General features: G+C 38.9%; 1 protein-coding gene across 14 annotated transcripts in view; it reads left to right on the forward strand.

The window, feature by feature from the left end:
• Nucleotides 1-481: 481 nt before the first annotated feature.
• Nucleotides 482-27,292, forward strand: part of add1 (adducin 1) — a 50,606-nt gene continuing 23,795 nt past the window's right edge. For 12 of the 14 annotated variants that reach the window (XM_062982039.1, XM_062982042.1, XM_003221389.4 and 9 more), the window contains exons 1-9: nucleotides 482-640; nucleotides 12,498-12,707; nucleotides 13,513-13,675; nucleotides 16,536-16,687; nucleotides 18,643-18,723; nucleotides 21,417-21,566; nucleotides 24,415-24,558; nucleotides 24,710-24,808; nucleotides 25,111-25,287. In XM_062982039.1, the coding sequence (XP_062838109.1) occupies nucleotides 12,516-12,707; nucleotides 13,513-13,675; nucleotides 16,536-16,687; nucleotides 18,643-18,723; nucleotides 21,417-21,566; nucleotides 24,415-24,558; nucleotides 24,710-24,808; nucleotides 25,111-25,287 (1,158 nt within the window). In that variant the 5' untranslated portion in view covers nucleotides 482-640; nucleotides 12,498-12,515. Of the gene's footprint in view, nucleotides 641-1,338; nucleotides 1,414-6,549; nucleotides 6,697-12,497; nucleotides 12,708-13,512; nucleotides 13,676-16,535; nucleotides 16,688-18,642; nucleotides 18,724-21,416; nucleotides 21,567-24,414; nucleotides 24,559-24,709; nucleotides 24,809-25,110; nucleotides 25,288-27,292 lie in introns of all 14 variants that reach the window. The other 2 variants (XM_062982041.1, XM_062982040.1) reach the window with 2 other exon arrangements.

The following is a 27,292-nucleotide window of genomic DNA, read 5'->3' on the forward strand; positions in this document are numbered from 1 at the left end:
CACCCAGCCCAAACCCCTGCCAAGAAGCAGGAAATCGCATTCAGAGCACCCCAGACAGATGGCCATCCAGCCTCTGTTTAAAAGCCGCAGCCACACTCCGCGGCAGAGAGTTCCACTGCCACCGCACTTGATCGGCCTCCCTCTACAAAAAGATCCAGTTAAAGCGTGTAGAAGTGCGTTGGGGGGCAACCGCTTGCGAAAAAGACTTCCGGTGTGGAGCTGAAGGGAGTTATGGAAGCCTCAAAGGGAGCTTCTACGCGAGGCTCGCAAAACTAGGTAGGGCTCGCGGGACCCCAACGCCTCTCGCGCATGCGCGGGAGCAGCGGGAGGGAGTGCGAGGAGGACGAGGTCCGTTCGGTGTGCGGGGCGCGCGACAAGCCACCTGAGCCTTGTTGACGAAAGGCCGCCCCAGCAGAGGCCCTTCCTCCCGCGGAGGAGGCAGCGAATGGGCGGCGCGCTTGGTGACGGCGTGGGCGGCCGCCAATGAGCGTCCCGCTTATTGGCTTGCGGAGCCCTGGAAGCCGCACCCTGGCGCGGCGGCGTAGACGGGGCTCGCGCAGCAGAAGACGCGCCTGACAGAAAGGGACCCTTCGGAGGCCCGCCGCACAGTCTCTCCCTGAGGGCCTTTCTGCCTGCTGGGGTGAGTAGCGTTTGGAGCTTTTCGGGTGAGGGAGGGGAGAAGGGCGGTTGCCGTTTTACGTGTTGCTTTTCCTTCGGCGGAATGAGGGAGGGAGCGAGGGATTATCCCCCCAACCTCCCCCCCCCCCCCGTTTTCCCTTCTGCCTCAGGATATTCGCAGACTGAGCGTTTGGGCTGCCCCTTTGACGCCTTGCAATGGCGCAGACCATCTCTTTTGTTACTCGGGACTCTGCTCAAGATTAACACCCTGCAGGGCATCCCATATTTATTTCAAGTTACTCATCAACGGCCTTCACATTTGCACACGCTCCTATTGAACTGTTTTTATTTCACTTGATCCATAGGATTTTAAAACCATGATAATTGGGTTGCTGTGAGTCTTTCAGGCTGTATGGCCATGTTCCAGAAGCGTTTTCTCCAGACGTTTCACCCACATCTGTGACAGGCATTATCAGAGGTTGTGAGGAGAGACAGCTTCTGGAACATGGCCATACAGCCCGAAAGACTCACAGCAACTCAGTGATTCCGACCATGAAAGCCTTCGACAATACATTAAACCATGATGATGCTAATTGTCTCCTTTATGAAGAGGAAAAGTGGGGTATAAATGAACATAACGAGTATAATATTGTTTGCTGTTTTAATTAATGAATGAGACAGCTGGTGTTTCATTTCACGTATTCATGTTGTTCTGTCCAGCTTGTATTTGTTGCCTAGGAGCCACCTTGTGCCAGTTGCACTGCTGACCTGAAGGTTGCTGGTTTGAATTGCGAGGTAGGCTGAGCTCCTGTCTGTCAGCTTTAGCTGGGGGGACATTAGAGAAGCCTCCCAGCAGGATGATAACACATCCGGGCGTCCCCGGGCAACCCTCTGTAGACGGCCAATTCTCTCACACCAGAAGTGACTTGCAAAATGTTCTCAAGTCTCTTCTGACACGATAAAAAATGGTCATCTGACTATGTTTTTCAACGTATTTTTTCAGATGAGCAAAAGCAGAGAATAATTTTTCACAAAAGTATATACATTAGTACAAAAGGCGCCAATACTTTCATAGTTCTCTTCAATGGTTCTGGGAATTCTCCTTGAGAGTGAGCCCAGAAACATGTTCCTTCCCACAGTTTCAAAGCTGTAGTCTGACATGGTGGCTGTTAGAGTGGTCCAGCATTTCTGTGTTCTCAAATAATATGCTGCGTCCAGGTTGGTTTATCAAGTGCTCTGCTATGGCGGACTTCTGTGGTTGGATTAGTCTGCAGTGCCTTTAATTTTTCTTGATTTGTGTTTGGGTGCTGTGTTTGGTGGTCCCTATGTAGACTTGTCCACAGCTGCATGGTATTTGGTAGATTCCTGCAGAGGTGAGAGGATCCCTCTTGTCCTTTTCTGAACGTAGTATTTGTTGGATTTTCTTAGTGGGTCTGTAGATAGTTTGTAGGTTGTGTTTCTTCATCAGCTTCATAAAATCAGGATACTAAATAAAGAACACCACTCAGAAAAGAGAGGAATTCCAGACATGAAACAGGACTAGCTAACACCTCCCAACAAAGGATTCCCTCAGGCAGGAAGAAGCCATACTTTGAAGCTGCAAGGCCATTTGATGCTAATCAAGGTGGCCAAGTGTACCATTCACACTTGCCTCAAGGAGACAAGAGTTCTTTCTCCCATCCTGGACATTCACAGATATATAAACCCCACTTGCATACGTTTTCAATAGATTTCACATCTGCTGAGGATGCCTGCCATAGATGTGGGCGAAACCTCAGGAGATAATGCTTCTGGAACATGGCCATACAGCCCGGAAAACTCACAGCAACCCATCGGATTGTTCCTTCAAAAGTTTCAGAGCCCTGTCTATTGAAATTTCTGTGAGTTTGGTTTTGCTCTGCTACTGCAGAGCAATAAATGTTCATAGACATTTATTGCTGCTATAGCCTGTTGCAGTAAATGCTAAGTGGATTGTGACACTTCCAAAATAGGATGGGATTTTACTGTGTCATGTGTCCATCTCCCTCCCCCCTTCTCCTTTTATCAGAGGCCTGGGTTGCCTGCCATCCTTGATCTTCCCACATTTGGGACACCTACCAACCTGCCATTGATTGAATTCCATTCCTGAGATTGTTGTTGGAGATCTGAGTTAAATCAAAGGCAGGCTCTCAGCATCTACATTGGTTGGTTTGCATCCCAGCATTTGAGGGCTGTGATGTCACAGAGCAGAGCCAAGAGCGCGCGCAGGTTCTCACTGTTCACTATGCACTTCCCTAGACTGTAAGACACACATGTTAAAAGCAAAGCCCATAAGCCAAATTCGGCCCATCACATCATTTCATGTGACCTGTGAGGTTTTTAGTGCCAGGACAACATAGTTACGTTTAGATAGATCTGGCAGTGTTTCATGATTTAAAGAAAATGGGAGTTCTCTAGGAGCTTAACATAAATGTTTTATGGACAAATCTCAGTAGCCTGAGGTTTAGGGAATCCTAATGATTTACATCTTAATTGATAAATTGGTTTTAAATATGGTACATATGGTGTGTTATTTTTTAATTAGTTTATGATATTTTTGTAGTATTTCATATTGATTTTTTCTGTTTTAATTTTGTACACCGCTTTGAATCCCACCCAAGAGAGAAAAGCGGGATTAAAATAAATTACTACTAATAATTAGAGAGTCTTACAATTACAAACAGCCCTTTGAAAGCAACCATAAGGCTAGTGTGCCCCTTGGTAAAAATGAAATTTACACACTTGTTCTAAGGATTCATTCTTTTTTTTTCCTTTGTGGGATCCCTTGAGGACATTGAAGTCTTCCTGAGGGTCTGTGAACCACAGATTAAGCATTTCTGACACAGAAGAAAGAATGGAATTTGTTGCAAAACAAAAATATCAGGAAATTAGAACTGAAATCTTTTTGATGTTAACTATCTCTTTTGGAGCCAAAGTCCATTTTTAATAACACCGATAGACCATTTGTGGTCTGTGGCAAAGTGGTGCTCTGAGTTGTGTTCGGAAGGGAGGCTGTCAGGACTGGCTAAGAGAGAGGCCAGTGATTTAGATGCATTTTGTGGAGGACAGCTGTACAATATTTATTTATTTTATTTACTATACTTTTACCCTGCCCTTCTCACCCCAAAGGGGACTCAGACAATAATTCAATGCGGTTTAAAACAAATACAAAGAAATCATTTGAAATACGCATTGAAATACAATAAAAACACAGTATTAGCAAGGGGCAGAGTAATCAGCATTCCTTGGGACTGGGTAGATTCTAATTTTATTGTTTGTTTTTAAACATGTATATATTCCCCAGTGGCGCAGTGTGTTAAAGCGCTGAGCTGCTGAACTTGCAGACCAAAAGGCCTCAGGTTCGAATCTGGGGAGCGGAGTGAGCGCCCGCTGTTAGCTCCAGCTTCTGCCAATCTAGCAGTTTGAAAACATGCAAATGTGAGTAGATCAATACTCCAGCGGGAAGGTAACGGCGCTCCATGCAGTCATGCTGGCCAAATGACCTTGGAGGCGTCTAAGGACAATGCTGGCTCTTTGGCTTAGAAATGGAGATGCGCACCAATCCCTAGAGTCGGACAAGACTGGACTTAATGTCAGGGGAAAACCTTTACCTTTACCTATATTCCTAGAAACAGGAGTGGCATAAATACTTTAAAGGCACTGCATCTAATTTTGGAAGCCTTGGTTAAGGCTTCTAGCCAGTCAATACTAGGTATTGTAGGCTCTATTTCAGAGGAAGGAAATAGCAAACCATCTCTGAATCCATCTTGTCTAATAAAACCATAAGAAATTCATGGGGTTTCCACAATTTAGCAGATGACAGATACACATGCATACACACAAATATAAGTTGTCCAGAATCTCATGCTACCTAATATTTTTGTTGCTTTTCCCCATACTTTCTTGCTTTCTTCTGCTACACTCCTATCTCTTTCCCCACTTACTGCTGCTTGGTACAACCAGGATAATTGGTGGCAGCTCACTCTTCCCTTCTCAGGCTAAACACTCTCTCAATTGTTCTTTACAGGGTTTGGCTTCAGTCTGTTGAGATATTGTCCATCCCCTAGTTTGAGGTCACATACAAATTCAATGAGCATGCCTATTAAATCTGATCAGGAGTATCCCACTTGTCACTTTTGACAGGATGATAAAGAATTATGGGGAAGCCTTTGGATCTGCTTTATAAGCCAGCTACAAATCCACCTGTTAGAAAAGTTATCTAGCTTAAATTTCCTCAGCTTGCATGCAAGGCTTATTACATGGGTCTTATTGAAATCAAGATATACAACATCTACATCATTTCCCTGATCTACCATATAGTGACTCTATCAAAAACATAGATGAAAACAAATAATACAAGACAAATCTTGGCAAACTACCTCTTAGTAATTACAACATTCATTTCCAAGTGTTCATGAGGCAGTTGTTTAATGATCAGTCCTAGGTGGTTTCCTTACTCCCTCCTTCGAGAAGATGGAGGGTGACCTTTCTGCAGTTTGCAGGGGTCTCACCTGTTTTTCAACTACTCTCAAAATTACATGCACCAGGGGTTCCCAAACTAAGGTCCGCAGACCAGATGTGATCCCCCATGGTCATTTTCCTGCCCTCCCCCCACTTTAAACTTTAGGCTTTGGGTTGCCCTGTCTGAAACGACTTGAAGACACCCGACAACAACAACGCTAATTGGCTATCTCATCAGCCAAAAGCAGGCCCATTGAAATACTGCTAAGTTTATGTTGGTTAAAATTGTTCTTAATTTTAAATATTGTATTCTTTCAATTTTTGCACTACAAATGATATATGTGCAGTGTGCGTAGGAATTTGTTCATTCTTTTTTCAAACTATAGCCCCCCTCCCGCCCTAACACTTTGAGGGACTGTGAACCGGCCCTCTGCTTTAAAGGTTTGAGAACCCCTGATATACACAGAGGCTTTGAGATTACAGTTGCAAGTTCATATTGTACCCATGGATGTAGTTCATTTTGTCCTGGAGACTTGAATTCATTTCAAGTATCAGTGTGTTCCTGTGTCATTTCTTCAGCTATTTGTGTTGTAGCCTCCCTCACTGCATCTGCTCACTTCTTTCTGTCTTCTTTTTATTTTAAAAATGAGCCCGGTCGGCAGTAGATGCGGGCTTTCTGCCCGCTGCCGCTTTTGCGATCCGCGATCCCCGCGCTTCTCCCGGACCCGTACACCTCCGATCCCCAAGAGGTTCGGATCAACGGGTGCTGGGGGCCTTGCGTCCCTTCTCGCCTCGATCCACGAGAAGAGGGGAGCTAAAAGCTCAAACCCGATCGCTTACCAAGCGGTGGTCCGCTGGAACTCACAGAGGACCCGTCCTGCCGCCATCATGGCTCACCCGGAAGTCCTCTTCAGAAAGTTTTCTACATGATTTCATTTCTAATTCATGGTTTATTTGGGAGGTATAATGGAGATACAGTAGACCCGATTGTTTATGGCTAGATACACAATGTTAATAAGATAGAATATTTCATATTGTGCTTAGAAAGAGGTTGCTGTATATATTTAATCATGACTGGTAATAATTGTTACTGGTTGAATAAGTTAGATAAATGTCTAATTGATGAGAAACAGTAGTTTACAATTGAAACTTAGATGCATTGTTAATTGTGGTTCCTTTTTTCTATTTTCTTTTCATAGGTTTTTGCTTTTACAGTTATTCTATTGTTATTACTGAAATTAATATCTACACTCCAGCTCTCAGTTGTTTGATGCATTATACTATTTAGTGTTAATGGTAACTTGGCTTTAAAGAACCCTATAGCTGCATTTACTGATCTGTGTGGTGTGGAAATTTTCTGACATTATTTAATTTATGAAGGGTGTTCTTTGGACTGCTCGTGTTGTGTAGATTCTAGGATATTTGCAATAATATTTTTTTCTTATTGTTCAGATGTCTGAACTTAGAGATGTTTTCTTTCCCTGAAAGTCTCCCTTACTGCAAGCTAATCTGCAAACTTGCATTTGTGGATCACTTGGCAGCAGGATAATTTTTTTGAAAATCCTTTATTTAAAAGATTAAGTCACATTTCAACATTAGGTAAGTTTTTTTTAAGCTTCAAGCCTTTTTCCTTGCTTTGCGAAGTTTTTAAATATGTCATATCTCCTGGCAGTTATCCAGGGCAGAGTGTTTTGCAGAAAGTTTCAAAGATGGTTTCTTCTCCAAAAAAAATCAAATAAAATAAAATCTAACAGACTCACTAATTTGGAAGCAAATCAAACCTCTAGCACAGGGGTCCCCAAACTAAGGCCCGGGGGCCGGATGCGGCCCTCCAAGGTCATTGACCTGGCCCCTGCCCTAAACCTTAGACTTAGGGTTGACCTAAGTCTACCTGGTCTTTGGAGGTCTTTTTGCTTACCTATGGTCTTATGAGATCGTCTAGATAGTCTTTGAAGGTCTCTTTGCTTAGCTACGGCCTTATGAGACAGTCTAGATGGCTTTTAGAAGTCACTTTCCTTACCTATGGTCCTATGAGACCATCTAGATGGCCTTTGAGGGTCCTTTTCCTTACCTATGGTTTTATGAGATTATCTAGATGGCCTTTGGGGGCCCCTTTCCTTACCTATGGTCTTATGATCATCTAGATCAGGGGTTCCCAAACTAAGGCCCAAGGGCTTCCATGGTGATTGATCAGGCCTCTGTCCTAAACTTTAGACTTAGGGTTGACCTAAGTCTGAAACGACTTGAAGGCACACAACAACAACAATCTTAATTTTGGACTATTTCATCCTAGTCCGGCCCCCACAGTCTGAGGGACTGTGAATCGGCCCTCCACTTAAAAAGTTTGGGGACCCCTGCTCTAGAATATACCGTAAGTGTAAGGGAATGTTGTATTAATCTCCAAGATGTATTATACTCTTGGGAAACCACTTCATAGAGGTTTTTGACTATCTCTGTGCACAGGAATCCGACCCACAAATTCTATCCAGCTTTGGAAGCCAAGGATTATACATCTAATCGGCTTCTTTTACGTCTGCCATGAAGCTGTTAATCCATTTTATAAGTGCTTTTAGAATGCATCCTAGCTTCAGTATGTTGAATGGATTTCTCAGATTTAAAACATTTGGTTTAATGTGTTTTAGGGCTTTTCATATTCACCTAGTTTCTTGAATGCCAGCAAGTGGCAGCTCTTTTTCTGGGAGGGGGGGGGGGTGTAACATGGGTGGCATCTCTTCAGTCCATGCCCTTAATTGCAACCATGGACAAACTATCAGATTTGTATAATAAATGTTCTCCCTGGTATTGGATAGGAGCATTGTAGCCATAAGGTTGTTCTAAATCTCTCGGTTCTCTTCTTCTTTTTTCTAATCTTTTTCTTTTGAAGTTGAGGGAAGCCTCCAATATAAAGATACTGTACTCCACTGTAGTAAGAGTGTTGTTTAATACATTTCTGTAAAGCATTAGTCCATTTACGCATGTTTTTGTCCCCAGTATCCATATACTCCCCTTGTGCTCCCTCCCATAAAAGATTTACTACATGAGGAGCACAGGTTACTCTTGAAGATGCTCACCAGGATATTACATGTTTACAGAGGATAAAATAGTCTGCAAATATATATTTGTACAACACCCTCAATCTAACTTAACAAGCCATTTCTCAGATACTTAGTACAAACAGAGATGAGTGGATAACATTTAACCGTATCAAGTCAAGCTGACTTGCTATGCCTTCATCATAGCAAGTCAGCATCCTGAACCATCACTTGAGTTAAGGTCCTGGATTGTTCTGAATTATGAAAATGTTTTGGGTAACCTGGTGAGTTACCTAAATTACATTACATTGTGGCATACCATAGAGGGAATCGGGAGCCCCCGATGGCGCAGCATGTTAAAGCGGTGAGTTGCTGAACTTGTGGACCGAAAGATTGCAGGTTCAAATTCTGGGAGCAGAGTGAGCACCCGCTGTTAGCTCTAGCTTCTGTCAACCTAGCAATTTGAAAACATGCAAAAGTGAGTAGATCAGTAGGTACCGCTCTGGAGGGAAAGTAATGGTGCTCCATGCAGTCATGCAGGCCACATGACCTTGGAGGTGTCTATGGACAACCCTGGCTCTTTGGCTTAGAAATGGAGATGAGCACCAACCCCCAGAGTCAGACACATCTGGACTTAATGTCAGGGGAAAACCTTAACCTTACCTACACATAGAGGGAATTCCAGAAGGCAGAGTCTCCCATATCTGTGATGCTTGGGTTCAAACACTTTTCAGATTTTGAAATACCCGTACTTATTTATTTATTTATTTACAGTATTTATATTCCGCCCTTCTCACCCCGAAGGGGACTTATGGCGGATCACATTACACATACTTGTTTGTTCCTAGTAAATGAGGGATGAAGGGGGTTAGTCACATATCCAGGACCTGCTGAGTTTTTTCCTCTCAGGAAGCCCTGTCCAGAGGAAAAAGATGAGGAAGACGCTACAGAGGATGGCATTTACACAAAACTTCTGTAAAAACTAGTTGATTTTTCGAATGTTAGCACACTTTCTACCCTTTTAGCCAAGTAGACAGGAAGGGAGGGTAAATACTCCTCTCTCTCAACACATACAAGCTTTTTTCATTCTTTCAAGGCTGGATCCAGGCAGTAATGTATGCCTTCACTCTGCACTTGCCCTCAAGGTCATTTTCAGAGTGCTCCTCCTCTGCCATGCACAGCCATTGGTCAGGTGGAAGGTGGTCACAGAAGCAACTGGGACATCTACTTTTTATAGGGCCCTTGTGGAAGTGGAATCCTCCCCACTCTTTTCTTTTTCCTAGTCAGGGATCCTTGAGGAAAAACCAGTCACTGGACATGTGATTAACTTCAGTTTCCCAGAGATAAAAGTGGTATCAAAATTATTTGAGTTTTTGGAATATTTTGAATTTCCAGATAAGGTGAAACCAATTTGTATATATGGGTAAAATACTTATTTACATTTTGGCTTATTATATGTTCTTCACTCCTAGGAAAGATGTGAGGGTGAGGAAGAGAGTCATGACCCAGAAAGATAAAATAGATTTTGTTTAAGGTGCAGGCATTGTTTTTTATTTATTGCCTACATCTCCACTCCCCAAAGAAAACCTCAAGATTGAATTCATACTATATTTACTCAGATCTAATGGTCACCTTTTTCTGGCTAAATTATATTGCCAGAAATGAGGTGCACACCAGATTCGATAGCACGCTGGAATCGCACCTATAAGCCCACCAGCGTCCCACTGTCAGGACGAAGCTGACAAACTCATTGGTCTCAACCTGACAGTGGGACACAGCTTCTCAACTGGCCATATTCACAAGCCTTCACAACTTCTCTTAGTTAGGAACCCACTGCTTGACCATCAGGCCATGTTTGCCAGCATCAGCTTGATGGAGTAACGTGTCTTTCCCTTGCCCATCAGCCATTGTGAGGCAGGCAGCAGAATGGCCAACAGGCAAGGGGAAGCCGTGTATTACATTTGACAACAGATCTTTTTTTAATGCACACCTTCAAAATTGAAGTATGCATTACAATTACTGGCACATTATCCTTGAGTAAATACAGGTAGTTCTCAAATTCTGCTATCAATGCAGACCACTGTGGAAGACTAGGCTGATGGAATCGCTAGACCAAAGCCACCCAGTGCACTTTAGGTGTGTTTGATAAGGTCTCCCAGGTCCTAGCCCTCGCATTCTAATTGCAGTCCCTAAATTACAGCTTAGGATATAGTCTAGAAACTAGATCATGAAAAGCATACGGAGACATGGCTTACATATTTTGGAAAGAATGACAGGTAACAAAGGTAATTAGAGTTTGAGCCAGATGACAAAAATTGTGGTGTAATTGAACTGAGATTCTTTTACTGAATTGTTAGCATGCTTTGTTAATTCATGTCTTTTCTGTGTTACAGTATAATTATGTAAATTGTTATGCATAAATAATCCATTGGTTTCAAGCTTTGAGTATGAGAATAATGCATTTACTTCTTTTTAAGCAGTACATCGAATTGACTATTGGCCAGTTTAGGATTCACATACATTTTGCTTCCACTGTGATGCTAATCTCCTGAATCCCGAATTGGAGAGAAAAAGCAGTATAAATCCATTAGATACATAAAAGAATGAGAATTTCTCCTTTTTGCACTATAAGAGAAGAACCCTAAATACTTTTTATAGAACTGTAGACTTTTATTTCTAAGGTTGGAATTGTTTTGAATTAGAACTAAGTGAGAGAAAAGGGTTGAAGTCCTCCTTTGCCTCCCACCTCAGAACCCTTTTCAGAGTTAAGGGTCCTTCATTTGCAGTTTACTTTTAGGAAATTAATGCATGGTATCTTATTTAGTTAGATGACCAAAAGGAGAAAAAAATGATGAGACAGGAAGGGGTGTACAAATCTGATGTTTTGGGATGTGAATTACACAGTCAGTTAAATAGATAGATTCCATGGCAAGTCTGTTTGTAGATAAAGTAAATAAAATAAAATAAAAGTTAGGCAATCCTTTTATTCTGAGGGCTTGGTTAATATAGAGTTCAAATATTAGAAAGTACTTGCTCTACCTCCATTACTCCTCTGTCCATTGTTAGAACAACACAATTTTTTTAAACATGAAGATATAGTAAATGTAGGGGGTGGGAGGAGAAATCATTTATACAGTGCATGGCTTATTTTCATCAGGAAAACCTATTCAAATGAAACAATTGAGAAATAAATTAAAGCCAGTTAATGCATCTTGTTGGGAATTGGTACTGATATTTCATATAAATGTAATCACTAATCAGAAAAGACCCTCCCTCGAATGATAACACCATTTGAATCATTTTGCAATGATAAATTAAATCAAACCAAGGGCAAGTTTCAAAAGTATATAAGATAATTCAGAAAGTAAAATTTGGAACATTAAATGGATTAAAGTTAGTATAAAAATCGAATTTGGGTTTTGAAATAGAAGAGAAGCAATGGAACACAATTTGGAAAACATAAGCATATAAATCAATCTCAGCACAACTGCTTTGAAAATAATGCATAGATGGTACTATTATCGATTCAAACTGCAAAGGCTCAATAATGGATTCTGTGAACGATGTTGGAGAAAGTGTGGAGAGAGAGGATTAGATCAACATGTGGCTAACATGCTCAGTCGTATGAAGATTCTGGGATGAAGTTCTATCATGGATAAGCCAAATAGTGGGGGAAATGTTACATTTCAGGGTGTTCTACTAATAATTTCTGTATTTGAAAGTAAGAATTAGAATTTGGTAAATAAAAATATTACATGGCTAATATTATACACCGCTAGACTTAAAATAGCCAGAACCTAGCAAAAACTAAGAGAATGTATCAATAAAGAATTGGCTAAACAGGATATGGCTGATTACCCTATCAGAAAAGTTAAACTAGAAATTAAGATTAGCAATAGAGAAAAAGAAGATCTGTTTGATAACACATGGAAGTCATTTATGAGCTTCATGTGTAAAAGCAATGGTGAATTTCGAAAGCTTATTATAAAAAGTATATGTAATTTTTGAAATTAGAATAAGTAGAAGTAAAAGAATTGACAGCTGTGTTTTTATAATGCTATGTGAATGAAGGGAGGGGTAAGGGAATATAGATCTGGGAATACATTTATGTTTTCAGTGTTTTGAAATACAGATTTGTTTACTTTTTGCAAAAAATTAATAGCAAGTTTTTTTTGCTTTGTATTTCTGGCTTTTAAAAAAATAATCTCTTTGAAAACACCATTCATTAGAGAATATTCTTTTAGTATCCAATTTGTAAACATTTTCCATCTGATAGATTTTCAAAAGCAGGTGGTATTAGTAGGCAGTTAAACTGTAAAATGGTAAAGGAATAGATTTTTGATTGATTTTTGTTCCTTATTTCCATAGAACTACAGAAATACAGCTATGAATGGTGAATCTAGAGCAGAAGTGGTAACATCACCACTTACATCAGCCCCTCACAAAGAGAAGTATTTTGATAGAGTTGATGAAAATGATCCAGAATATTTGCGAGAGAGAAACATGGCACCAGATCTTCGCCAGGATTTCAATATGATGGAACAGAAGAAGAGAGTTTCCATGATTCTTCAAAGCCCAGTAAGACCAAGTTATATCTTCTCATTATTATGATAGCAAAGCAGAGTTCATATCTGAAAGAGCTGGAAAACAAAAGATGTGCTGCAAGAAACAAGTGAAAAAATTGGCAATAATTTATGTTACTTTATTAATCAAATTTGCATGAATTTAATGTTGATGTACAAGACAGAACCCACAGGAATACATGTAAGCCTATATTTGGCAAATATTACACATCCTGATTTATTATAAGTTTAGACTGCTTTTGGATAGGGATTCTGTGCAGATAAAAAAAATTCTAACACTCCCCCCCCCCGCATGATCAAAGGGGAAAACACTGAAGAAGGTTGCTGTTATAGCGTCTGTTTTAGCCAATAATATTTTCCTAAAATATTTGTGAAGTTCCAGGTTATACAGTAGCATGTGACAGAATTGTGTTTTTATGCAACATGAAGGTACAAATAGATACAAAGAGGCATCCAAATGTTTTTGTGCTATAAAATCGCTTCATATGCCCTAAATCATGTTGTTCTATCCACTCTTATAGAATGTTGAAAATCTGTTGATGAATACATTTGCATGTTGATGAAAGTGTAACCAATAAACTGTAGTTAACTAGGCTTTATATGCTGTATATGGTACACCCTTGAAATGAAATCATCTTCAAGATCTGCACGTATGCAGCACATCTAAATAACTGTAGGAACCTTATTTTTTCCTAATAGAATAGGATAGGAAAAAAACATTAAGTAAGCTAAGAGGAAGGTTTACATCAAAATTAAAAGTTCTGCAATATTTTTTCTATAACATAATATTCTGTTGCTAGGCATTCTGTGAAGAACTGGAATCTATGATCCAGGAACAATTTAAGAAAGGAAAAAATCCAACAGGCTTATTGGCTTTACAACAGATTGCAGATTTCATGACAGCAAATGTTCCAAATGTCTACCCAGCAGCTCCTCAAGGTGGAATGGCAGCCTTAAACATGAGTAAGTTCAGTAACTCTTGTGAAGAAGGTCCGGATTGCAACTGGTGTATTAAAAATGCAGTTATTTCATAAAACAAAATATTGTATCAACTTGTGAAAGAATTTATGAAAAATTGTTTCTTTACATTTCCTAGGTATGTTTTAATGTAGACTTATATGGCTCATTGCTCCAAATACATGTTGTTTGCATTACTTTGGTCAAGAAACTATTTTCACCCTGATGAACTTTTACTTCATTATTATGGGATCTCAAGGTATCATACAAGTAAAATGAAAACAATTCAAGATTTAAAATAATAAAATATTTGAAACAAGATTAAATAAGACAATGTTAAAATGGCTTAAATGTCTAAGACATTTAAAATATGTACTCATATTTGAAACATGGTGCTCTAGTCAGCAATCATGCTCTTGTATTTTACACTCAGATTCTTTCCATCTTCAAATACAGAGACATATAGAGAGCATTTGTTGCTGTTAACTGCTCTCAGGTTGAGTTTCATTTATGAGGACCTTATGAATGAGACACCTCCAAGATACCTTTCATCAGTGGCCCTGCTCGTCTCCTTGTAGACTCAGGACCATGGCTTCTTTAGAGTTAATCTATCTGTAATGTGGTTATCCTTTTTTTCTTATTGTCTTATATCTTATGAAGCAGTTTTGTCTTTTCTAGTGAGTCATGCCTGCTCATAATATGACTTCTAGGGAGAGTTCAAGCTTGCTTTGCTTTAGGACCCACTTCCAGTCAGCCCTCCACATTTGCAAGGGTTAGGGACAGAGCACCCCCTCCCACAAATGTCATTTTTATATAGGCAGCAGGTGCATGGCAGAGAGGGGGTGTTGCTGTGCTTTCCCTGAAGCTACAGGGAGCTGTGCACTGACAATTTCAGTCATCAACCACCTCCCACTGAAGTTTGCTTCATAGACTTTGGTACAGGGTGGTCCGCAGATTTGTAGACTTCGGTGGCAGATGGGTAGCAACTAAACTCACTGCTATGCACTCTCCTTGTCTTCAGGGAGCAGAATAGCAGCAATTAAGTTTGACAATCACTCCCCACCAAATCCTGCTGGTTCGCTGGTTCTTAGACTTCAGTGGAGGGGGCGGGGGGCGGTGGATGGCTACTGAAATTACTACTGCACTGCTCCCCACATCTTTAGGGAGCAGAGTAGGGAATTTGAGTTGCCAACGTTTCCCCATCAAAACCTGCTGGGTTGTAATCTTCTGTTGGGGTGGATATTTGCTGAAATCATTGCAATGCACTGGCAGGTTTTGAGGAGTGAGAAACCCTCAAATAATCAAATCTGCAAATGTCAAACCTGTGGCTATAGAGGGCTGACTACGTTTGTCTTTTTTAGTCCACAGACCTAATTAAATTCTACAGCGATATTCTTCAGGTTGTATTTTGGTACTTCGGTTGGTTTATTGTTCTGCTCTAGCTTTACTCCAATTTTAATATTAGCAGTTTCCAAGTCTTGTTTGTGCAAAGAGAATATCACTTCTCCATTTTCTGCTTCTGATTATGTAGTCTATTGGATTTCAATATTGGCCATCCAGTTATGTCCATGTATACTGTCACTTCTTTAGTTGTTTGAAGAACGTGCTTGGAGCGAACAAAATGTGGTCTTGCAAAATTTGGTCATTTCATCTCTTTATTTGTTGATCTAATGCCAAATCTTTCTAAAAACTTTGATTTGGCTTTGATTTGTGTGTTGTACTTGCTTATGATTAACAAGAGGTCCTGTTTTATTGGATGGATAATTTTCTCCTTGACTTCAGCATAGCATCTTCCCATTTCTTCTTCTGCATCTGGAAGATAAATTTGGATTATTATTATATTGATAAGTTTTCTCTGAGGTCTTATTGATTTCACTGGCCAACATACATTTAATGGTATGGTAGACCTGTTTCTGGGTATATTTGACCTGCTGATTCCACCAGGTTTCCCATATTAGTTCTAGTTTTTGAAATATAGAACAAATGCCATATACAGTAGAGTCTCACTTATCCAAGCCTTGCTTATCCAAGCTCTGAATTATCCAAGCCATTTTTGTAGTCAATGTTTTCAATATATCGTGATATTTTGGTGCTAAATTTGTAAATACAGTAATTACAACATAACATTACTGCGTATTAAACTACTTTTTCTGTCAAATTTGTTGTATAACATGATGTTTTGGTGCTTAATTTGTAAAATCATAACCTAATTTGATGTTTAATAGGCTTTTCCTTAATCCCTCCTTATTATCCAATATATTCGCTTAGCCAAGCTTCTGCCGGCCCGTTTAGCTTGATAAGTGAGACTCTACTGTACTACTCTTCACTCTGCTCGCCCATCAAAATTAGGGTATTTTAATGTAGTGTTTAAATTAATATATTTTAATTCACTTATGACATCATTTCAATTAAACATGGCTATCTAATCTCTCAACCTTCTGCAGGCTAAACATCCCCACCTCTCTCATAGGGCATGGTTCCCAGACTTTTGATCATTTTTAGTTGTCCTCCACTGGACATTTTCCAGCTTGTCATTATCTCCCTTGAATTGTGGTGCCCAGAATTAGATTATTTATCCCTCCCACTTTGGTGTCATCTGCAATTTTTATTTATTTATTTATTTACAGCATTTATATTTTTGTTGGTTTGTTATGTTCCAAAGTAACACAGTATTAGAAAACAGATAAAGATGTTCAGAAGAGATAAAATATTAACAGAGCATGATATTTTGCGTAATACGTTTTGGTTTTATAATGTAATTTGATTTGATGTATGTCTTTTATTGAGAGATAGATATTCAGGGGACACTACTGAGAGCTGTGATTGTCTAACTGCAATATTAGGTGTGCACCTTTTCTCTCTTCAGGTCTTGGTATGGTGACACCTGTGAATGATCTCAGGGGGTCTGATTCTATTGCTTATGAAAAGGGAGAGAAATTACTGAGATGTAAACTGGCAGCTTTCCACAGGCTAGCCGATCTCTTTGGCTGGTCACAGCTTATTTACAATCATATAACTGTGAGTATTTACATAATTATGTCTATAGTCCAGGTTTTATCTTACCTTATTTGAGTTTTATCCAGAACAGGGTTAATTTTGGGGGTACTCAGATTTCTGAAGCATTTTTTTTCTGGCTGCTGGTGCCCTGCCATACTTGAAAATGTATCTGATAAAATATCTCACAATTTCACTTTTAAGGAAAGAAAAGGAAGGAATGATTCTATGTGTTTTAATATAAGTGTATGTGTGTCACTTGAGGAAGAATTGGCTTTCCATCACTGAACCCCTTCAAGCAGAGGCTGAACTGTCATTTTGGGAATGTTTCAATTCTAGATTTCTTTTGCTGGGACTGTTTGGCCTGTGTGCTCTACAAGGTTCCCATAGAACTCAAATACTTTTTCTTTCTTGAAGCAGTCAGGCTCTTTTATATCCCTTTTAAAATTTTGTGTGTTTGTACCATTTAAACTAGAAGACAAAAGTAACACTCTATCTTAAATAAATCTTAATTATGAAATTGTTTGCATTTTTTAATTTTTTAAAAATTAATTCTTCCAAACCTGTTGAATACTTTAGTTTCTTAATGTCCCTATCTATATATTTGACAGGATTCATAGATACTGGGTCTCACATGTGGAAAGATAAAGGTTTTTATGTAATTTCTCTTTCCCGTGCAATACTTTGTGCCCTCCAGAAATCTGCATGCCTTTCTTTGGTATGACAAAATAAAAGCGGGTTAAAGTATTAACAATCTCTATATAAAGGAGAGCTTTACTGTGATTGGAAAAAATATAAGAATAGATTTTATTCTAAGACCCCACTATGATGTTCTCTGATTGAAGTTGTGTGTAGAAGAGAAATCTCTCTAGAAGAAAAACAATTGACTTCTAAAGACTTGTTATCACTGTTTAATGATCAGTATAAGTTAAAGACAAAAGACGTGTTGATGATAGAAGGTTATTCAATAAAATGGTTTGCTCATAGACAAATCACTGAGCAATTTAAGATGGATAAAAATACTTGGATCTGAAACAGTTAAACCACTGTTTATTGTTGAAATGTGAAATGGAGGAAGAAAAAGCTGTAATAATAATAATAATAATAATAATAATAATAATAATAATAATAATAATGTGTGGTGGTCTTGTGGAAAGACCCAGAAATACTGGAATCAGACATACTTGATGCTGGAAGAAAATGTTTAAGTTAAATTCACAATGTAACCAGATATCTTTTTGTTTGGGATGCTAGGTGGTCATCTATCTTGAAAGAAAATTTGGAATATCACTACAGTATAAGATAACTAACAGTGAGAATAGTTTATGCTCTGAGATGGAAGGATCCAGTTATCCCAATTCAAGAAAAATGGCTGATGAAATTCTGTGAACTAGTTGAGATGGATAAACTGATTACGCTGCTTCAGGATAACTCTTTGATCAGCTCCAAGAAAGATTAAAATTATACGTTTTCACAACATTGAGGTCAAATGTCATTGTAGAATTTATGAATTAGAAGTGTGTTGCCAAAAATAGAAGTGTAGTTGCACAGTATTATCTAAAAGGAGTAGAATAATAAGGGATGAAAACCACCAGATAGAATGTGAGGTTTGTAGAATTTTCTCCATGGCTGTTTGTCTGTTAGTGTAGTTTGTGTGTGTATGTCTGTGTATGTGTGTGTTTTGTTTGTGTGTTTGTGATTTAATTTTGTAGTGTGCTTAGTAGCTAGTTAGTTGTGAAGTTTTAGCATCCTATATAACAAAAAACCTGCTTTTGATATTATTGCTCTTTTTACTGTTCTTTTTTTCTGAATTGAAAATTCATACTGAGGTTACTTTTTCTGAACTTTCAAGAGGTTTATATGCATATCAAGGAGTTACAGATTTCAAGCCAAGATTCTTCCTTTCATGCCTGTAAAAGAAGAATATTTTAAAATAACTATGTAATGTTTATATTTAGTTTTTATTCTCATATTTATAGGTCAGAGTAAATTTGGAGCAGGAACACTTTCTAATTGTGCCTTTTGGGCTTCTCTATAGTGAGGTTACTGCCTCTAGTCTGGTAAGTGAAATGACATTTTTGCATTTAATGACTTAATTGTATCGAAAAGGTGAGAGCCAAATTGTTTTGTTAATGTGGTAGTGGACAATAGAACGATTCATTTTCAGTTAGGTAGAATATGTGTTTTAAGCAATAGTAGGTTTTCCCAGAATGCTGTAATCAGTTTGGGAGTTTGTCCACTTTTAACTATTAAGTCTTACTACCTTGTATACGCATGTATACATCTAAAAATTTTAATCAAAAAATCAATCTCAAAAATCTGGGTTGACTTATCAGTGGGTCAATGTTAACTCTACTCAAAAAACGATATCATCCCCTTCTCTGAGTAGAGTGGGGAAAGGCAGGAACTTAGGCCATCCCTGGAGAAGGCTATAAGAAGCACTGGCCCTCTCTACTCCACCATGGTACTATTTCTGACTTTTATGAATGTTTGTATGTGAAAATGGTGGCTGTGGCTAGGAACAGCTAGCCTCTTGAGGTGACACTGGTACTTTCACCTCTCTGTGAAATGACCCTTAACGTATCCATGAATCATATGAAAATCCACAATTCTGGCCCCAAAACCTGCCTTTAACTTATACATGAGGTTGACTTGTATGTGAGTAGTGAAGGTAAAGATTTTCCCCTGACATTAAGCCTAGTTGTATCCAACTCTGGGGGTTGGTGCTCATCTCCATTTTTAAGCTGAAGTGCTGCCGTTGTCCGTAGAAACCACCTAGGTCATGTGGCCAGCATGACTGCATGGAGTGCCATTACCTTCCCCTAGAAGTGGTACCTATTGATCTACTCACATTTGCATGTTTTCGAACTACTAGGTTGGCGGAACCTAGGGCTAATACCGAGAGTTCACTTTGCTCCCCAGATTTGAACCGCCAACCTTTTGGCCAGGAAGTTCAGCAGCTCAGCAGTTTAACCCGCTGTGCCATCGGGGGCTCCTCTTATATATGAGTATATACAATATATTTAAAAACCAGATTGTAATTATGAAAAGGTTGTTGAGAGCTAGCTTTGGTTAATAGATAGTGCTACTTTCAGTAACTTAAGATTTGAGAAACTAAGTGGGGTATTTGTGGCTTTTTGGTATAATTGATATTCAGCTTTTCTTAGACTTATACAAGTAAGTAAAATTAAAATATCAGCATATAAAAGAGTCAACATCTTTGATCCATCTGTATTTCAATTACATGGAACTTTAATAGGCAAGGTCTGTACGCCAATTGTTTTATGTAATACTTTTATATTGTTGCACTTTTATATTGTATTTATTTGTTTGTATGCAAATTGCCTATGGTCTAGGTACAGTAGAGTCTCACTTATCCAACACTCGCTTATCCAACACTCTGGATTATCCAACACATTTTTGTAGTCAACGTTTTCAATACATTATGATATTTTGATGCTAAATTTGTAAATACAGTAATTACTACATAGCATTACTGCACATTGAACTACTTTTTCTGTCAAATTTGTTGTATAACATGATGTTTTGGTGCTTAATTTGTAAAACCATAACCTAATTTGATGTTTAATAGGCTTTTCCTTAATCCCTCCTTATTATCCAACATATTTGCTTATCCAACGTTCTGCCGGCCTGTTTATGTTGGATAAGTGAGACTCTGCTATATTAAGAAACAACTAGAAAGGAACCCCATAATTTCTCTTCGTAATTTATTTAATTACCAAACAGCTTTTACTGTCAAGAAGTTCTTTCTATATTACTGTAAAATCGCACGAATAATCATTTTGAGGGCAGGTGACCTCTAGAATCTACATACACATTTCACATTATCATCAGTAATATTTAAGGCTGAACAGTTCTTTTGATACGATGAAATTACATTTACTGATACAGTACATACTAATTTTCCTCCTGGTAAAACTTAAGTTTAGACTTCTGCCCCTGTCTTATTTACTATACTTTTTGGTTTAATTTCTTCATGTTAAGATACCAGATATTATTTGGTTCAGCCCTAATTCCATAGCTTCATTTTCTGAGTACCAGTTGACAATTTGCTTTGCTTTGTTATATTTGTGACTTTTGTTTCTAAAGCTGCCCAGTCAGCACCTAGTTCTAGTTTTATGTCTTCATCTTTACCTTTCTTCCTACTTGACCTCAGACCTTTGGTGCTGAAGCCTGGTACCATAATTCCGTCTCTTCTTTTGTTCTCTTCAGAGGTTTAATATTTATCTTTGTTTTAAATTAAGCATTGGAATCGTTTTTTCTATTAAATGCTGCAAGCTGCTGCCTCAAATCTTCCCTGTGCAAGCATCTATAATTAGTTTTCCTCCTGTTATATTTGTGTATTATAAAATTTATGATGAGTTTCAAAGAGCACCCATTTGATTAAGCAGCCATCTCAGAAGACAGCATATCTTGAATAATTTGTTACCTTCCAATAGGACCTGAATTTTAGGTCTGCATGGGCTTCCTGAAGGAAAAGAAAAATGATTCCTTTCTTCTGAGCAGGAATTTTGTTGTCAGTACATAGACTTGCAAGTAGGGCAGAAGTGAGAGGATAGAATAATGACACATACTGTTTTTATTCCTGTCCTTTCTTGATGTTATAGATATAATGTGCATTTTCTGTATTCATTAAGATGCCTTAAATTGATTACACTTTTCTCAATCATGCCAAATGCAATTTGGTTGGAAAAAAATCAGTTTTAGAATTAACACTATTTTATTGTCCCAGGTGAAAATAAATGTTCAAGGTGAGGTGATTGATCGTGGAAGCACCAATTTGGGAGTTAATCAAGCTGGCTTCACCTTGCATTCTGCCATTTATGCTGCTCGACCTGATATCAAGTGCATTGTTCACATCCACACACCAGCAGGAGCAGCGGTGAGAAATTCCTTTGTACTCTAGGTGTGAAGTAGCAGGCCATTTCATGGAAAGGCATGTAGCTATTAATCTTGTGCATTTGGGGTAAACCTTCATCTTTCGTTTCTCGGCTTTCGATGGGGCCCCCAACCCGTTTCTACTGAGCCTCCCGAAATCGGGAGGGCATACATTTGTTTTTGGGTTTTTGGTGCCAAAGGATCCGTTTTCTTTTGGCCCATTATTGGGGGGGGGGGTCCTACTCAGACTCACCTTCCCAGTGCGCGCTTTTGAATGGGTATTGCCTCACCATCTGGGGAGTTGAAGGGCTCTCTGGCTGGGGCTGAAGACCCATTGAGTCCTTGCTCTGCAACCCAAAGTGTAGGCCCAAAGCGCCCAGGTCTGCAAGGGCATGCATCTGAGTGCCGAGTAAGGAGTGCTTCTTACTCAGCAGTCAGGTGCAGGGCTTTGCAGGCCCGGATGCTTTGGGCCTATGCACGCAGCAATTGATCCGAAAAGCAGGCTTGGAGCCAATACCCACTCCTGCCTGCCTTTCAGATCAAATTTATTTTCATTCCGAGGGTGCCCACCCATTCTGTGCCATCCAAATGGACGGTACGAAACAGAATCAGATGGATGATACAAATACCGGGCCCATATCTGGTAGCTATATCAGCAGAAAAATAACAAAGATTTCAGTTATTTTTCGGCTTCAGAAAAAAAAATGTCTCAAATAGTACTCACCAGTAGAACTTGTTGTTGGGGAATAAGCATCATATTTTTAAAACAGAGAGGAAATCTTAATTAAGTTTAATTCATAAATAAATTGTACTAAAAATTGTTTGCATTTCCCTTGAAAATTAGCTTAAAATTAGGGAGGAGTTGTAAGCAAATTTATGGATGGTGACTGAAACTTAGTTCAAATTAACAGAGCATATTGAGATTTCGGTCAAACAGTATTCTACGTGTCAGAGATAAATAGCTAGAACAACATAGAAACTGATGGATAAGGCTTGTCTTTAAAATATTCCACAGTCAAATACCACTATAATAATAATAATAATAACTTTATTTTTATACCCCGCCCCATCTCCCCGAAGGGACTCGGGGCGGCTTACATGGGGCCAAGCCTGGAACAACAATATAAAAACAAAAACAAACAGTAAAAACAAATCAATCAACAATAAAACATCAAACAATGATAAAAACAATCATAAAAGTCACATACCAAATAAAATCTTAAAATCCCAACGATCTGGGTCAAGGTGCAAAATATGTCAATGTCAACGGGGAGGGGAGATTACCCAGCTGTCATAGTCAATTACAGTGCAATTATAATACTGGGGAAGGCATACCTGAGGGTCTAATACTGAGTAGGCAAACAGGTCAATCCTACAGTGATCAGTCATGAAAGGCCTTCTGGAAGAGCCAGGTTTTCAGGTTCCTCCGAAAGGAGAGGAGGGTAGGGGCCTGCTTGATCTCCCTGGGGAGCGAGTTCCAAAGCCGGGGGGCCACGACGGAGAAGGCCCTCTCCCTCGTCCCCACCAACCGCGACTGTGAGGGTGGTGGAAGCGAGAGGAGGGCCTCCCCCGACGAGCGAAGAGATCGTGCGGGTTCATAGGGGGAAATGCGCTATTGCATTTCGCAGTGGAAACTCCTACTTTGTGAGTGAATAAGGGACTAGCCACTTACCATGCAGCTGGAACAGTGCCCCTATAGAGTGCTGAGGGTCGTGGGTGAAAGAAAGGGATATTGTTTAAAAAATGAGAGGTCTCTACCCACAGAATCTTAAGGCTGAGGACTTATTCATTCAATATTTAAAGTAGTAGTTTTACCTCCACATAGCACTAGTTTAACACTATTCTGTTTATAGTAATAACATAGCTTGTGCATGTCTGTCATATTCCAGTGATTGTCTTCTAAAGGCGAAGGAGGGTACCTAATATGGGGAAAGGGTCAGGAAGACAATGTTCAGATCGCATTTCTTCTCTTTGATCCTAAATGACTTCCTATATTCTCCAGTGCAGCCAAGACTCCAGCAGGACTGTTGCCTTGTACGAGGCTGGCTTCTTGTAAAAAGGCAAAGACAAGTTCAGGGAAAATAGAATTATGAAAAACTTCTTCATTTGTCCCAGTCTGGTACCATGACAGGGAGGAGAGCTGTATTGTTTCCTCATGATGAATTATCTTTGCTGTGTACTACGACCAGTGGACTTTTGAAATCCAAGCCATTACTATGCAGTCTATGATTACATCAGTAGACTCAGTCTCTGCTGCCAGGCTCATACTTAACCGTTCTTCGAAAACTGCCTGAGGGGCAAGTTGTACTAGATACAACTATTGTATCAAAAGAACAAGAACAAGAAAATCTTGCCAACAGAGTCTAGAATCAGCAAACTAGTCATATAATCAGTGTTCCATAGACTATTGTCCAGATTTGGAAAAAGAAAAACCATCCTTTAGATGGAGTTATGCTAGATCTCTCCCAGCCTGTTTTAAGCCATGGGGCTGGAGGTAAAAATAAAAATAAAATAGCCTTACGTCTGACTTCTCTGTCTGTAGATATATTATTTTTCTGGTATCTTTCTTTTCCAAAAAGGTTGTCTGCAAATTTATCCTGTCTTGTTCAATGTTAATTTTTGCTTCCATGGCTTTGTACACTTTTAGAGTTTGATTTTTTGGCATGTATTTCACTATTTTTGGATGGAGAAAAGATGCATTGTTTCCATCGAAATGAGATTTCCTGCCTCAAAGGGAGATTTTGCTCACATCGACTATCATCCTCCTCTTGAGAAGAACAGACATTCCCTGTAGGTACAGGTTTTCCGTTCCTTATTTTACTCAATTTTATAACGTGTTGTGATATTATCAGGTGTCTGCAATGAAGTGCGGTCTCCTGCCAATTTCACCCGAAGCATTGTCGCTTGGAGAAGTAGCATATCACGATTACCATGGAATTCTTGTGGACAATGAAGAAAAAGTGTTGATTCAAAAAAATCTTGGCCCTAAAAGCAAGGTTAGTAGCTAAACTAAGGTGCGAGTAGTTTAAGGGGAAACGTGGACTGAAATTAATCTAACTTGCTATAACTTGGGTCCCCCTGGGGGAGAAGAGCGATATATAAAATAAATAAATAAATAAACCTTGTTTTCTTTTTCTCTTCTTTAAGGTTCTTATTCTCAGAAATCATGGTTTGGTAGCAGTTGGAGAGAGTGTTGAAGAGGCTTTCTATTATATTCATAATTTGGTTGCTGCTTGTGAAATTCAAGTAAGTATGCTAGATTTCCATGGTTGATATTATGACATGCATTAAAATATCATCATGTACTGTGTTGTGCTTGTAGTAGGAGTCAAAGTAGTAATAAGATCTTGCCTGAAAATCTATGGCAGATTTTCTTTTTCAGCACAGTAAAGGAATGCTAATGTTATACCCCTAATTGGATGGTCAAGTGATTTTAACTAAAAAGAACACTTTGGTAAAGGAAATTATAATGAGGTATTGAATTGCTAATTAAGCACTGCATTATATTTGATTCTGACTAGAACTTGGTCTATTTTTATTGTTTTAAGGTTCGCACTCTGGCCAGTGCAGGAGGCCCAGATAACCTAGTACTGTTGGACCCTGGAAAATACAAAGCAAAGTCTCATTGTAATGAGTCTCCAACAGGGGAGGGGACAACAACGTATCTAAAATGGCTGACTGGAGAACAGGAATTTGAAGCTCTTATGCGAATGCTTGATAATTTGGTAAGTTGGATTTTTTTGGATTTTTCAATCAAATATATAATTGGCACCTGAATTACTTCTATTAGGAATGTCAATAAACAAACAAAATCATTAATTTATAAAGTATTGCACTACATGATTATGGCAGCAAGTATATTATATGCACAGGTTTGGAACACGGTGGACCTCTCAACAATAGAAGAATGGGTGGTTAAAGTTTTTAAAATAGCAGAAATTGACAAATTAGCAATGATGAACAAAGAAAAAATGCAAAAAATTTTTTAGCAAGGACTGGGAGCAATTTCCTAACTTTGTAAAAAAAAGGGGGGGGGAGGTTTTATAGAAGACTTCATAATTTAATCTGTTAGAATCTGTGTAGAGAATTTATAAATAATAACTATCAGGCCAGAAGGAAGAATAGAAAAACAGTGTAATAGGAAGGAAGAATGGAATTTATATATGAATGTCTCCAACCCAAAATGGGAGGGGTGGGAGGAGGGGGAGAGTATAACCAAATACAAATATTGTATAGATGTTAGGTAGTTTTATATTGGTTCATATATATATACATATATATAGATCTGTTTCATTTTTAATGAATATTTACATTGAAATAAAAAATAGAATTTGAAATGATGTAGGGGAGGTTATAACTAAATAGGACCTACTGTTACAATTCTTAATATCAAAAAGGTTTTGCAAAATGTGCCTTACAGTGGAGATTTTGTTTCAGTTTACAGAGAAAAGATAGCGAGAGGTCACTAGATTTTTGGAATGAAAAATATTTTTAGAGTATTAGAATTTTTAAAGAAGGTTGCCAAGAGGTGAATTCCTAGGAATGGTTGATTAATTGCCCTTCTAAATTTCAAGTGTTGTTTGCAGGATTTGTTAACCTTTACCATTCAATTTGTGACTTTATTCATTTCTTTAAAAAAATCTTTTATGCTATTGATATTGCCAAATTTGTTGTATTTTGCTTTGATTAATTGTAACTAAACCCATATTTTAGAAAAAGAGTGATGTGGAGGCAGCCACAAAGATTGGTACCCCAGAAATGCATAGGTCCCCGTATATCATTTGAAGACAGATTTTGAAGCTAAAAGTATGGATTTTGATATGACTTGTGTATAAGTCGAGGGGCAGTCTGTGAAGCAAGGAACCACCAGCAGTACTATCTCAAGGAGCTTGCCACTCTTGACTACTGTCATTTTCTCACCTAGACATTCAGAATAGTTAGAAAAACATTGCAGTGGCAAGAATACAAGGAATTGATGCTTCATTTATGTTCTGGGGCAGACTAAGCTCTCACCTTTTACCAATCTTTTTCAGAGAAAGGTGGCTCCTCTTTTGACAAGAGCTAAGATGCAGTAATTCTATTGACCCATGGATAAGTTAACCCAAGGTTTGGGGTCAATTTTTTTGCTAAAATTTCTAGACCTATTGTGAGTGTATGAGCCAAAGTGACTATCAGAAAGGTGTATTTGCCCTTCAGCACAATTCATTACATATTTACTTGGAGATGAGTTGAACTGAATTCAAACTTATTTTTCAATATGTGGCCTTCCCTGACTTCAGACTCTGCTTTTAGAAATTCCCTACTGCTCCTTTCAACTTTACATGTGAGCCATAGAGAAATTCTGGGATACAGTTTGTCACAGAGCAAACTTGGCTTAACTTCATTGTTGTGGTGTGTCTTCAAGTCATTTCTGATCTATGGTGACCCTAAGGCAAACCTATCATGGGATTTTTTTGACAGTGTTTATTCAGAAGACACTTATGTTTGTCTTTCTCTGGGACTGAGAGAATGTGACTTGCCAAAGGTTGCCCAATGGGTTTCATGGCTGAGCGGGGATTTGAATCCTGTTCTCCAAAGTCGTAATCCAATCCTCAAATCTCTACACAGGGCTGACTTCTTGCCCGGATTTGAAATGACCAGTGTTGATTTCTATCTTGAGTTGGATGGAGAGATAAGGGCATTGTGTATCGTTGTGTGGATGCCTCCCCATAATTGTGGGGCAAACTTTAA

Source organism: Anolis carolinensis, chromosome 5 (assembly GCF_035594765.1).
Source record: "Anolis carolinensis isolate JA03-04 chromosome 5, rAnoCar3.1.pri, whole genome shotgun sequence".
In the NCBI taxonomy this organism is placed as follows: Eukaryota; Metazoa; Chordata; class Lepidosauria; order Squamata; family Dactyloidae; genus Anolis; species Anolis carolinensis.